General features: G+C 45.8%; 1 protein-coding gene across 2 annotated transcripts in view; it reads right to left on the bottom strand.

Moving 5' to 3' along the window:
• Positions 1-96: 96 nt before the first annotated feature.
• DIS3L (DIS3 like exosome 3'-5' exoribonuclease) overlaps positions 97-14,633 on the bottom strand; it is a 32,307-nt gene continuing 17,770 nt past the window's right edge. Inside the window, exons 7-16 of one of the 2 annotated variants that reach the window (XM_004711934.2) lie at positions 12,958-13,127; positions 11,987-12,148; positions 9,327-9,574; positions 8,649-8,741; positions 4,875-5,408; positions 3,104-3,258; positions 2,844-3,022; positions 1,223-1,368; positions 669-843; positions 97-582 (exon numbers count right to left, since the gene is read on the bottom strand). In XM_004711934.2, the coding sequence (XP_004711991.1) occupies positions 274-582; positions 669-843; positions 1,223-1,368; positions 2,844-3,022; positions 3,104-3,258; positions 4,875-5,408; positions 8,649-8,741; positions 9,327-9,574; positions 11,987-12,148; positions 12,958-13,127 (2,171 nt within the window). In that variant the 3' untranslated portion in view covers positions 97-273. The remainder of the gene's footprint in view (positions 583-668; positions 844-1,222; positions 1,369-2,843; positions 3,023-3,103; positions 3,259-4,874; positions 5,409-8,648; positions 8,742-9,326; positions 9,575-11,986; positions 12,149-12,957; positions 13,128-14,633) is intronic. The other variant, XM_030884317.2, reaches the window with a different exon arrangement.

The following is a 14,633-nucleotide window of genomic DNA, read 5'->3' as shown; positions in this document are numbered from 1 at the left end:
TGGGTTTATTAAAAAAGTGAGGAGTGAGTGTGGCTGTCAGCCACCAGTACTATTACTGTTATATTCTGTTATCACTGTACATTACCGAGACATTCGTTTCCTTAGTGACCTCATTTGTACACTTTATTTGAAGCAACTTGGATTATGAGAAAACATTTGACGTGTGAAATGGCTACCCAATCCTTGAGGGACTGGTCACACACAAATTAGGTCTGGATGTTGGGAACACTGAAATAGCCATTGGCAGTAAAGCTCCTTTAGGAAATCAGTGTTTCACATTCCGTAATTGTTGGAAACATCCAGGAGGGCTAGGTCCCTGATCTCCTCTAGAAGTGCGTACAGGCTTCTCCCCTTCGTTTGGCAATATTCTCGATACTCTTCCTGAAGGGTGTTTCCTTGTACTTCCTGGGCAAGCTGCGCTTCCTCCACAGACCTCGTCACTTCCTTCACGATCTCGCTCTTCAGCAGAAGCGGGCTCTGGTGAGAAAGTTCTGTATTTGCTATCATGTACGGCTTGTTGCTTATTATCTCAAGCCGGATGGTATCCGAATGGCACCGTGAGGCTTGTACAGTTACCCGGACCTATCAATAGAAGAGAAAACGCGTTACTACTGTCACCTACTTGGTTCTCCACGTTGGAAACAATGCTCCCCCAAAGGCAGGCTTACTGTCACGTGGTCAAACAAATGGAACGTCACAGAGTCCCCTTCTGTAGTGGTAGAGGTGATTTTGTTTTGGAATCGTTGAAGGGATCCTGGCTTCCATTCCAAATGGGTGTCTGGGCCACATGAGATCACTAAGCCGTCTTTATTTCTTAGGTAAGCAGCCCCTTTAATCCCAAACCTGGACCATTAACAGAATACAAAGACAGAGATAATGTAGTCTGAGATCTTGTATAACCGCCTAGTGTGCTAGCTTTTTTTTTTTTTTTGTTAGCATTCTTAATAAATTAAAAGCAAATTCTTTTTTCTATGATTTATTACCTCCAAATACTGCTTTTTTCCCTGAGCAAATAGAAACAAATTGTGGCTAAGACAGTCAAATCCTAGGCTAAGACTGATGCCAGAGATCGCTGGCCTGGCTTCCCATGGCCGACCTCAGACATGGCATCACACCGTGCACAGGTACAGGTGGTAACTGTCCAGTCTTGGCTCAAATACACCCGCGTATGTAACAGCCTGTCGACGATTTCTTCATAACCACTTGCTCAGGCGTGACGTACCTTGGTACAAATACAAGCACGCCGTTTGTTCTGATGGAGTAGATGACACCATCCGATGTGCACCGCTCCTCGGTGTTGGGGTCTCTGTCTTTGAAATACATGCACTGGAAAAGCTCCGTGGACTGCTTCTGGGAGTGCTGTGCTGCCTGTAAATAGAAACACGTGCCCCAAACAGGAGACCTGGCTTCCCGACAGTCCCACTGCTGGGGAGCCCTTCCTACCGGGAGGAGTAACTACAGTATTAATCTCCTCAACGCCTTAGAGCAGACCTTGCTTGGACCCATCAGACTGGTACTTGCCATTGAGTCCGTTCTGAAAGTGACCCATGCATTAGAGGAGAAGTGCTTCCTAGGTCATGAGTTGAACTGCTAGTCCCAAAGTCAGCAGTTTGAAACCACCAGCCGCTCTGGGTGAAAGAGGGTTTTCTACTCCCGTAAGGAGTTTCAGTCTTAGAAACCCACAGTTCTACCCTGCCATACAGGTTTGTTATGGGTTGAATCCACTCGATGGCTATGAGTTTGGGCTTCATTTACACCCCCACTCCCCCGAATCTCATCGTTATCAGGTCTTCCATGACACTGCTGGGTGGGTTCAAATTGTCAATTTAGGTTAGGTTTGCTAGTGAGCACAAACTGAGATGGGGACACGTGGGCCATGCCCATTTCAGGTAAAGTATCACACCTATGCATCATCTTTATTTTCAAGTTTGCTCTATCAAAACCCTGCCCGTGCTGGTGTAAATTGGCACTGCTGGTCTAGAGGGCAATTTAGTAATACACATTATGTACACTATACACACATAGTAATTAATACACATCGTGGTTGTATTTGTGTACACCTTTTGGCTCGGCAATTCCATTTCTAGGAGCGTTTTCAGGCCGACTGGCAGGTCTTGAGACTTGTGCATGAGAGATGGTTCTGAATTGGATTAACCAGCACCGTACTTCCTGTTCGCCGGCATGTACGTTCCGCAATGACTGCCGTGCAGCTCATCTGCCTGTGCCATTCTGAGCCCTGCCTATCTATTAAGCATGTGAAAATGGCTAGTGTAGTTGAGCTAAGATTTTGCACAGCATGGGACTCAAACTATGGGTGACAGAAAATGGGAAATGACCCAAATGTTGAATACTTTTTAAAAATTGAAATTGCCGCAGTTTCTAAAGTGATGAGAGTTATATTTAGTGGCTCAGCCTGTTATCAACAACACGGGTGTAAAGTGAATAAAAGCAGGTTTCAAATAAGGATGATAACGTTTTATAAATTAAAATGTTGAGATTCTCAGGAATTATCACTAGTGGTTATTGCTGGGTGGTGAGGTGATGGGGATCTTTGCCATCTGCTTTTCGTATATCTGTGTTAGTATGTCTGGTCTTTTCCACTGCTACATTTTGAGGTGAATGGTCGACCATTAAGTCTCTCAAACCCCCTGAGCTCCCCTAGGATATTGGTAAATCAATCCGAGCTACTCAACAAGCTACCTTTCCCCGTGATTTTATTGGCCAGGATCCCCGTAATTCCAGAATTCCATGTGGTAGCATATCTGGCACACCAATCTGCACACCAAGCTGAGGGAGTTTCAACCCAAGAGGCGACGGGAAAAGTAACAAACCCATGCGCTTACTCGGTTTCTGTTGTTGATGTGCCTGCATAGCTCCTCAAGATCTTTATTGCTGGGCAGCTGCTCCTTAACGTCCAGTTTCTTATCTTTCAAGATGGCCGCCATTAACAATCGGTGTACTATAATATCAGAATATCTCCGTATTGGGGACGTGAAGTGAGTGTATTTATCCAGTGCCAGACCTTTCAAAGGAAACCAAGAGACTGCAGGAAAACGCAACAAAAGCCAATGTTTCGACCACCAGGAAATGTCCCCCGGCTCACCATAATGGAGGAACTCTTCCTCTGCGCAGCTGCCAGTGGAAAAGTACTGGGCGTTGGACATGGCCTGCGTAGCCATAGCGCGCAGCAGCCTGTTCACAATGGGGTCACTGGGGTCGTCTGCCTTGTCCAGAGAATCAGCCAGGGTTTTATTGGACCTGACAGAGAAGAGAAACACGGCATTTAGCGCTCAGCTGAGGAGCTGCTTCCAGGCTGGAATGCCTACCCTGACAAGTTACATTGGCTTAGGACACAGAGGCAACTCAACTGTTGAAGTCTAGTTCCTTGTTAAAGGTTCAAGTAAAGAGATAGTGTTAACATTAGTAATGGGTAAAGTGCAGATGTCAACTAGGTCCAGTGAATGCCCAACCTCAAGCTAAATAAAAAGGTGTTATAATTGGTACTTGAGATTTGACAACAAAAATTTTTAATTCCTATGTATATTAGGGGCTCATAGGACTCTTATCACAATCCATACAAACATCAATTGTGTAAAGCACATTTGTATATTCATTGCCCTCGTCATTCTCAAAACATTTGCTCTCCACTTAAGCCCCCGGCATCAGGTCCTCATTTTCCCCCTCCCTCCCCGCTCCCCCCTCTCTCATGGGCCCTTGGTAATTTATAAATTAATTATTTGTCATATCTTGCCCTGTCCGACGTCTCCCTTCACCCACTTTTCTGTTGTCCGTCCCCCAGGGACGAGGACACATGTAGATCCTTGTAATTGGTTCCCTCTTGCCAACCCACTCTCCCTCTACCCTCCTAGTATCCTATGTATAACTTTTTTCCCTATGTATAATTTTTAATGGGGGAGAATACTCATGCTAGAGTCTAGGAGTCAGTGGGTGCTGGTAGAAACTTCTTTGGGTCTACCATCTGAAGATGCTGCTGCCGACGTGGCATGTGCTGCTGGGGTAGATGCACTCAAATCAAGGAGAGCAGCTGCTGGATAACAAATTGCAACAGGTCGAGATGATGCCTACATAAACTTGTTCAGTGCTCCTGGATCTAGCACATTTTGGAAATGAAGACAGGCCATTTTCTATTTTTGATCTGGTTACCACTTTGTAGAATGGCTTCTAAGTTAAAAGCAAGTGTACAGTTAGACTGCAGACTCCCAGTTAGACTGGAAGAAAACTGGAGAATACAACACAAATTCGTAAAAAGACCACACTTGCTAGACTGAGAGACTACAGAACCCCCCAGACTAAAGCCCATGGAGTCACTGCAGACTCGGTGACTGTAAGACAAGGTACAACCGCCCTTGTGAGTTTCTGAGATTGCAGCTCTTTAAGAGTAGAAAGCCTCATCTGTCTCCTGTGGAGTGGCTGGTGGTTTCGAACTGCTTACCTTGCAGTTAACAGCCCAACTCGTAACAAAATCACCACCACACCCTTAATCTGAACTAAAGCCACTCCTAGTGGCCACCTTTCAGCCCAAATAATATAACCTTTAAATAAATAACACCTGTGAGAACTGTGCTCCTTAGAACAATCACCTATCGAGATGGAATGGCACCACTTTCCCAACAGCAAAGACGAGAAGGCAGGGAGGGATGGAGGGAAGGCAGGGTAGAACTGCCAGTGATGACACACTGCAGTGCGCAATCAATATCAGGGAACAATTAATTTGTGCATGGATGGTTAAATGGGAAACTAGTTTGCTGGGGAAACTTTTATCTAAAATAAAAGAAAAAACCCAGCTCCCTCCCCAAACCATAAAAACGTACAACACCCCCTCCCATTCCTCTGCTCCCTCCGATGAGGATTACCTTGTATCGATGGAGAAGCCTTTCGCCTTTGCACATTCTCGGAGTTCAGAAAAAAACTCCTGGTGTGGAGGAGGGTGTTGTCGCAACAGGGCCTGGTGAGGGAAGCTCTCCCAGATCTTCTTGGCCACCCAGTGGTTGGCCAGGATCATGCATTCAGCCACTGTCTCGTGGACTTCCAGGGGCTGCTTGGGGAGGAGGTCACGGATGTTCTTTTTCTCATCCAGCTGCACTCGGACTTCCACCCCCTCAAGTTCCAGGGCACCGCAACGGTCTCGTTGCGCTCGGACATGGCGAGCGATGTCGGTCAGTTTCCCAATTGCCCACATTAACTCCTCTAGCTTGGCTTGTCTGCGTTTCTCATCCAAGTCTTTGAATTCTGGAATATCCTCAATAACACGGATGTTTCCATCCAGTAGTTCCTGGGCTGCTTCGTAGAACAGTTTGTATGCTGATCGAATGATGGTTCGGCCATACCATACGTTCTTAATTTCATAGGAGGTTTTATCCAATTCCCACAGGACACTTACAGCGTACCTGCAAGTCAGTAAAGACAACACCACTCTTCAGTTTTCCCATTTCTGAAGCAGACAGAGCTGGGTCCTAAGTGTGGCCGGAGAGAAATGACATTACCACAAGTCACTGGCCTTAGAGCTCAACCCAACCACTCTACCACTAAATCAGAAACCTGTCTGAGATGGGGGTCTGCTGAGATGAGGTTCACATATGAGGCCCATGTGCTGTTCCCCGCCTTACCTGACAACCTTCCACTTTATTAGAATATGGCACGAGAGTCAAGTCTTGTTTGCCTCCCTTGTAAAGAAGAGCAAAGTCTTTCAGATCCTACAAGATGACACTGAACTATGATACTGATGGTGGGTTAATTAGCAAGAAAATCAGTAAAGAGTAAATGTAAAAATCAAAACATACACAAAATAGGCAACAAACAAAAAACAAAGGATCATTTTCTGTAATGTATAAAGAGCTCTGACAAATCAATTAGTAGATCAAGAAGAAGGATGAAAATGGGAAGACCAATAGATTAGTCCAATAGATGAATGTGTCACGTGAACATCAGTGTACACAGCCCTGCGACCAGAAGAATTTAGTGATGCCCGGTTACCACTACCAACTGCTCTGAAGAGATCACATTGGAAGGTCCTGGATAGAGTGGGAGAAATATGTGAGTAAAACCCCAGATCACAAAAGAGACCAGGCTTATTGGCCAACAGATACTGGTGGAACCCTCAAGAACCCTAGCTAGACCCTTAGGTCTGGAACTAAACTCGTCCACTTTGGATCAAAAGGGCAGCATTTACCTAAGGACAAAGTTCGGAAGGGTTAGCAAAGAAGGAGGCGTGGAAACAGGAAGCACAGGGAAGAAGTGGGTATATGGTGGTGCATTTGGGGAGTGGCACAAGGTATTTGAGACAAAATGTGTATGAATTACTGAATGTAAGACTGATGATCAGCTCTTTAGCCTTCATTTAATTCACAATAAAAAGTTTTATGTAAAAATGAAATAGATCAGCTATAAAAGAAAAGTAGACAAACATGTAATTCACAGAAAAAGATATGCAAATAACTCATGCAAACAAAAGTGATTTAACTTTACTCAGGTAAAAATGAAAATTAAAAGCACTTTAAAAAACAAATTTTCACCTATCAAGTTGGCAAAGACGTAATAAATACATGTAACGTATTGTGTTGGCAAGGCTGGGGTGGGGAAGAGCACTCTCTTCCATGTGAGAATGGAATCGGTGTAGCCGCCTGCGGAGGAGAAATTTATTTCATCTATGTAAACACAAATACATGTGCCCTTTGACACAGCAATATCACATCAAGGAATGTATCCTTCAGGAAGACTACTTATAAAAATGTGAAATGCCCCATGTTCAAAGCATTTCAGTACAGCATTGTTTAAAATAGCAAAAGATTGGAAACAATCCAGGTTTCCACAGACAAGCGACTGTTACTAGTATGCCATGCTCTCCAAGATGCATTCCTTTCTCCTTTTTAAGGAAAAGCAATATAGTAATATAGACCGAGAAGCTGCATCAAGATTGAGGGCTCATTAACAACCTGAGACATGCAGATTACATAATTGCTCCTGCTGAAAGCAAGATGGTGAAGAGGAAGGACTACAGCCGGCAGTATGAACTGCAAATCCACGGTAAAAAAATCCTCACAGCTGAAGCAGTCGACACCACCATGACAAGGAGGTAAAAGATGGGCATTGTCAAGAATTTCATTGTACTCAGGCCCACAATCAATGCTCATGGGAGTAGCAGTGAGAAATCCAACAGTGCATCTATCGCATTAGGCAAGTCTTCTGAACAAGACCTCTTTAAAGACTTGCACTAGACAAATCTTCTGGAAAGTATTAAAGAGCAAAGACTGGACTGTGAGGACTAAGGTGTGTCAGACTATTATTAATCGCCTCATATGCATCTGAATAAGGACGCCTAGAGACCAATTGAAGCATCTGAACGATGGTGGTGGCAGGAGTATTACAAGTAAACATCTGTCTTGAAAGAAGTCCAGCCAGAAGGCTCCTTAGGATCGGGGATGGTGAGACTTGGTCTCATATGTGTTGGACATGTCATCAGGAGAGACCAGTCCCAGGAAAGGACATCATTCTGGGTAAAGGAGAAGGTCAAGGGAAACGAGGGCGATCCTTAAGAAGATGGACTGACAGACACAGTGGCTGCCAGAATGGGGTCCAGGAGAACAATTGTATGGACGGTGCAGGTCTGGGCAGCATTGTGTTCTGCTGTACGTAGGGCTGCTCTGAGTCAGAGGTGCGACCAGCAGAGAGGATGCTGCCGGTTGTAAAGAAAGAAAACATACCCGTAGGCATACGACTAGGTGTGTGCAAATATATATATGTATAAATGCACAAGAATTGGTAAGAGAAGGGGCGAGGAGGGAGCTTTCACTAAGTTTCCTTCAGAACCTTTGAATTGGGTACCATAAGATTTATTTTCCTATTTAAAGCCAAATGCAAACTTTGCAACAAATATGCAAACAAAAACCTCTGGTAGATCCTGACCCTCAAGCAGGGAGTGCAGGTTACAAAGCTCTGTGCGTGCTCCTGTTTAGCTGACTTTGGTGAAAAGTGTCTTAGCAAGCAGGGATCACAATTAGTGAGCACCAGGCACCACAGAAGAGTAAAGACAAGTTATGAAAGCATATAATAACAGTAAGTGTGGTACCATGTGTACTCGAATATACACTGACCTAAATTTTGGGTCAGCGTATACTCAAGCAATACGGCAGTTAAATTTTTTTGTGTCAACTTGAATCTGTATGAAAGTGTAGGGGTGGAGTCCAGCCAATCAGATCACAGCTTAATGATGCCTCTTGGGAGGTGTGGTCTTATAAGGGAGAAAGTGGGACCCTTTCTTTCTCTGCCCCTGCGCTTTCCTGCTTTCTAGTGCCCTGTGCCTGCCTCCAGGGGCAGCTCCCTGTGGGCTGCCCGACAGAGCTGACCAGCATCCTGCCATGTTCCCACCAACCTTGGATCCATGCGACTCTACACCCGCCAGCCTGTGATCTTCCCGCACCCCTTCACGTTTCTACACCACTGTCCTGCAGCCGCGTGAGTCTGAAGAAGGCTCTGCCTAACTTCGAACTTACTGTCTTGAGTTGAACTGGGCTCGGTGGTGTTCTCGATAAGGAATGACTTTTTGATATAAAGTTCTTTCTTGTACACAGATGAGTGTCACTGATTCTGTTTCTCTGGGCAACCCGGCATCACACAGCATATTAGCTTACCTGTCAACGCCTCCCAGGAGGGAACACAAATCAGCACTCAGGATGGAGGGCAGCATGTCATAGCGCCGGTCTGCTAAGTAATAGGTGGTGGCCCTGGGGATGAAACACAGTGCTGGTATGTGACCTTCAGCAGCGAGCAGGGTGACTGCGAGCTGGGGGCTGCAGGGAGGTAAACGGCCGGCGTTGCAGCACAACCCCCCGGCTGTTGCTCTTTCATAGAGTGCAGCAGACTGGGTAATAAAGCCATTCCCAGGCTCCCACTTTGCTAAGTGATACTGCTTTTCATGAATAGTCTGCCACTGCCACACACACACACACACACACACACACACACACACACACACGAAGGAAAAGTCTTTCTCCAGTGACATGAATCTCAGTTATACAAGAAAAATTAAAGTGCAATGATCCAGTATTTATATAAAATGATACTGTGTTGCTATATGAAAAGGTTAACCCATTGTAGCAAAGTAGGAAATACTGTGTGTCAGGTCATGTTAGAAAAGCAGAGGTCAGTGGATCAGGTACGGCTTTTTGAGAGAAACGGAGAGGTGGCTTTCACAACCCTGCCCCTGAACCAGCAGACGTGAAGCTTTGCCTGAAACCCTGCGGTGAGCACAGTGACAAGGCACACCAGTCCCGCACACTCTATCACGTGTCCTCTGCAAACAGCCTTACCGTGCTCTGGCTTCGATATCAGTGTAGGAATTTGGTGTCACAAAGTGCGTCACATCTGCGATGTGGACCCCGAGCTCCAGGCTGCCGTTCCCTAAGGTTCTGACTGAGAGTGTGTCGTCCACGTCTTCACAACCTTTGGGGTCAATGCTGAAGACAAGGTGGCTTTTCCTCAGATCTCTGCGTTTGAGTTCCTCTTCAGGGCTCACCTTCCAGGGGCTTTCTGGAGTGTTCACTGGCATCTCACCCATCTGCTCAAGGAGAGGGCAAACGGTGGGCAAGGCATGCCTGAGCAGTCCCTGCAGCCTTCTCTGTGAGGCCTCAGAGTGCCATTCCTTCCCAATTACCTTCTGCCGTCAAGCTATGCAATCACTTCTTCCTAGCATAATTATTTATTAGGTGCTTAATATGGATCAGGGGAGAAAGGTAGGCTTTCTACACCTGTAAACAGACAGCGTCTCGGGAACCCCCAGGGGCGGTTCTCCCGGTCCTAGAGGGTTGCTGTGAGCGGAATCGACTCAAGGGCGGTGACTGCCCTTCTGCTTTCAATAATGGTGCTGGGCTCTGGAGAGTCAAGAGTTAATAGTTACGCCATGGGACCCTGTCTTTGAAGACCCTTAAGAGTCTAGCAACAACTTCCACCAGGATTTTTAGTCATGGGGGCTGGGGTAAGAATAAATGGGTAATTTATAAAGAGAACAGCTACCCCATTTTCAAATGGTCCATCTGTTTAAATGCAAGTGGAGTTTTGTTGCTTTTTTTTTTCTGTTTCTATATTTTTTTAATAAATACTTTTATTGGGGGCTCTTACATGGTTTTCAAAGCATTTTCTTCCCACTTGAGCCCTTGATATCAGCTCCCTATTTCTCCTCCCTCCCCCGCCTTCCCTTCTCAAACCCTTGGTAAGTTATAGATTATTTTTTCCATATCTTACATTGTCCTCCGTCGCCCCTCATCCACTTCCCTGTTGTTCGTCCCCCTGGGAGGGGGGTTATAGATTAATCCTTGTGATCGAGTCCCCCATTCTCCCCCCACCCTCCCCTAATCCTCCTGGTATCTCTACTCTCCTTGTTGGCCCTGAGGGGTGTATCTATCCTGGATTCCCTGTGTTGAGGGCTCTTATCTGTAGCAGTGTGCATGCTTTGGTCTAATCCTATTTCTAAGGTAGAACTGAGGTCATGATAGTGGGGTGAAGGAAGCATCAAAGAGCTAGAGGAAAGGTGTGTGTTTCATTGGTGCTATACTGCACCCTGACTGGCTCATCTCTTCCGTGACCCCTCTGTGAGGGGATGTCCAACTGTCTACAGATGGGCATTGGGTTTTCACTCGCCCCCCCACCCCCCTTTCATAGCAAGTGAACTTTTCTTTCAAATCAAGCCTTGGTGAAAACACACACACACACACCACACCCCTCAATATACCCCAAATATTAAAAGCTTACTCTTGAAAGATCATTTAAATAGGACCAAACTAGGACATTTCCTTTGCATTAGGACCTTTTTAAACTATCAATTCATAGTTAAGTAGGCTAAAAGGGAAGAGAAAAATGTAGTCCCACAAAGTGGAATCCACATTTTATTTTATTCTAACATTTCCACCAAGAGCTGCCAAACAACTCAACAAAGAATTTCCAGAAACTAATGTTAAGCATAAAAATTTAATCATGTAAAATATCCTCAGATATTTTACTATTATAGCTACCGTTCTGTCAAAAACTATAATGAAAACAAGAACACCCCTATACTCTTGATGGCAATGCAAACCAGTCCTATTTTTTCTGGAGAATAATCTGACAATACATAACAAAAGCTACTTAAATTTTTTATGCCCTTTGACTTGGTAATCTCACTTTAATGGCTACATTCCAAGGAAATGATCAAAAGGAAAAAATAACAAAAACAATGTTTATAATAACATTTCAAGTAGCATTCTTTATAATACTGAAAAATTAAATAGCACAAACACCAAGCAACTGAGGAATGCTTACACAAACTAGGGCACATCAATACACAGTAATTTGCCATAACTATTAAAAGTAAGTAGGCTTATGTCAATATATAGAAATAATTTTAAGTGAAAGAAGCAGAGCATAAAATATGATGTACACGCCAAAGAAGACTGCTCTATAAGAAACCCACAATATATGAAGGCTTTAAGATATCATAAAGGGATGAAAATAACCAATGCTTTGTGTTTATGGGATTTGGGGTTTCTGTAAAGGGTACAGAAATTTTCATAATCATGATTTTTTTTTTTTTAAACCATGGGTCAGAGATATATGGAAGCCAGGAAGCTACTGCTGGTGGCCTTGTGCAGGGTGCTGGTTGAGTGATTCTGGGAGCAAGCTCAGCTCAGCTGGGTCTATAACCAGGTGGCCTTGCAGCTGCTGGGATGGATGCACACTGACTATGAGACTTTGACACACCATTTTTAAGCACAGTTGGAACAGATAGAACTTGAGGGCTATGAGACTAGAGAATAATTCTGCCCTTGCGGCTGACTTCAGACTAGTCCGAAGACAGAATAAAAGGAGGGAGACTTTTCCATTATCTGTGGGATTTAGGCCACGGATCATCCCATCAAACAAAGATTTTCCTTAGCGACAAAACAAATGACCATCCAAACAAAAGCGAACCACACAAAAGGCCTCTGGGAGATCTGACCTGAGCTTCCGAGAAAGGGACAACTGAAATGCCGTTTTCCACCAAGATGGTTGCAATCTCCCCCTCCAGATCTCGGATCCTCCCCAAGACCCGCACGAAGTGCCCATTCGGATACACAGATGTGGGCTCCCAGGAGTCGATGCGTACCACCACCCTGAAGTCCTGGGAAGGGAAGCAACAGTACACTTGAGCTGGCGCCAGGAGAGGACTGGGTCAAGGAGAAGCATCGAGCAGCAGAATCTCACTAACTTCTCTGGGGGGGGAGTTACTGTCTACGTTCCTGGGCATTCTCAGATGCCATTTGGTAGGCTCGAACGGAAGGAGAAAACATTAGCGTTGCCCGGGCTTGAGTCTGCCACAGGATTTCACAGTGACCGGGTGACTGCCTGGGGACAGCCTGCCTTAGTGCCTCATTTACAACCTGCCAAGCCTCCGGTGAATGAAACCAGGCCGTGCCTATACTCTCTGTAGCAGGTAACGGTTAATTTCTAACTTTCCTGTTGATGTCTTCTCTCTCGTGCTATGTTCCTTTATGGATAATCGATTCTGCGAAGTATCACACTACATCATCCCTACAGGGCAGAGTGATCGTATTCCTATAGCGCTTGCTGGAGGAAAGCTTGTTAGTGTTGGCAAAGTGGAGCTATTGAAAGTTTCCGGGTTAGACAGCTGGATAATGCATGTTCTTGCTGGATGTCCTACACAGCTCTTTCTAGGTCGGCTTCTCTCGGCCTTTATTTATTAACCAAGGACGATGTAATAGATGGCTCTTATATATTTAGAATAAAAAAACAAAGAACCGGGTATCTCAGAATGCCCGATGTCATCAATAATTTACTCTCTTAGGCAGAGGAATCACCAATGCTTCCTGGCACTGCTGAGGAGCTGCTGAGCCCGGGGCGGAGGGCTAAGGGGTATGGGAGACGGTGTGGGCAGGGAGAGGTAAGCAGCAGAGGGGCACCCGCAGCTACCTGGAGGGCTTCCGCTTGCTGCGTGCTAATTCTGATTTTGGGAATTTTGTAATCCCAAGGGGTCACTAGGATTTTCTGAGCATTTTTGCCCTGAGATTGGACCTCTTCTTTGGATGGAAATGTCACCACGTAATCCCGCCAGTTCTTCTGAAGGATGCCCACCACTTTGCCTTTGGGAAAACCAAACAAAACCAGCCATTAGCATCATCAGTTCAGCAGTAAGAATGTGAACAAGAAACGCAGCGACTTTGTTGTTTCCTTCCCCAATCACAGTCACACTTGGGATGCTTCAAGATAGGCGCATACTTATCTAATTCTGTGAAGCCGCGCATAGGTGTCCTTCAGATGAGTGTTTTCTTTATACCGCCCTGTCAGTATAAGCTCCTTCTTTGTGGGGCCTGATGAGACAGTTAGGACCCATCTGCCCCACCTTTTCTGTGGCCTCTACCCGATCAGCCTTCGGGACGTTGGGAAAAGTCAATGTTTCTTAATCTTTTTAAAACCTGAGCCCTTTACGGTGCATTTTCCCAGTCTCTCCTGCAGTTTCCCTCCAGCTAGGATCCTTCGGTCCAAGGTCATAAAGCATAGAATATACTAATCAAAAGTCTGATATACAACATCTTCAACCATCACCGATTGGTCAAGAAAACTCCTTTAGCAGTTAAAAGTGCTATCTTTTCTCTTTTCTTATCACATTTCTCCCCGACCCGCTTCCAGGAGCAAGACGCTGCTCTAGGCGCAGGGAACACAGCAGTGACACAGCAAAGTCCCTGATTTCGCGGTGGTCACCACTAGACCCGGTGTCTGTGGAGTGGGCAGCAGCCGTATGGGAGGTCGTGATCGTTGTTAGGAAAGAGACAAAGCCACGGGATGTGGGGGTTCAGATAGTTTAAGGAAAGTGACAGTTGCGGGAGTGCAGCGAGGGCAGGTGGGGCAAGAAGGTAGGAGGAACGCTTGCTCCAGGCAGTACAAAGAATGAGCAGGAGGCCCCCTGGCACGCCGTGGCCTTGTAAGGACATTGGATGCTGTTCTGGGAGGGACAGGCAGCAGTTTGGGGAGGGCTTTGAGCAGAGGCATAGTAGGATCCACTATGCCTTTGAAAGGCTCCCTGTGGCTCCTGTAGACAAAAAAAGATGATGGGGGGTGAGGGCGGGAGCAAGGGGAAGAATGCAGGGGTGTTGGGATGACCCAGCCAGTGGGGCCAGTGGACCAGTTAGGAGGGTAATGGCCTGAGTGTGAGAAGCTGTTGATTTCCGGTCCTATATTAAAGCTGGAGAAGTCAAGGGCAACTCCAAGGTTTTTGTCATTCTGGGGGACCCTGGGAAGAGCAGCTTTGGAGTAGAAATCAGAGTTCGTTTTTAGGTACATTGTTTTCTATGCCCATCAGACACCCAAGGATAGATGGCTCAGCAGACAGAAGTGGAGGCTCAGGACGGGGTCTGGGGTAAAGTAGGAGATGTGAAGGGTGACATTTAGGGAGAGAACACAGAGAAGACATCCACCTGAGCTGAGCCCAGGGGCCCCTAAGAAGACAGTATGGAGATAAACTAGCAAAGGACCTGACGTAACGGAACAGACAAACTCACTGCCGTTGATTCAATCCCAACTCAGAGCCGCCCTGTAGGACAGAGCAGAGCTGCCCCTCTGGGTTCGGAGGCTGTATATTTTTACAGGAG

The sequence above is a fragment of the Echinops telfairi genome, unplaced genomic scaffold (assembly GCF_000313985.2).
Source record: "Echinops telfairi isolate 266 unplaced genomic scaffold, ASM31398v2 ScPeMD7_7475;HRSCAF=8513, whole genome shotgun sequence".
Taxonomy (NCBI): Eukaryota; Metazoa; Chordata; class Mammalia; order Afrosoricida; family Tenrecidae; genus Echinops; species Echinops telfairi.
Note: the sequence above shows the minus strand (reverse complement) of the source record. Positions and strands in the feature narration are given on the sequence as shown.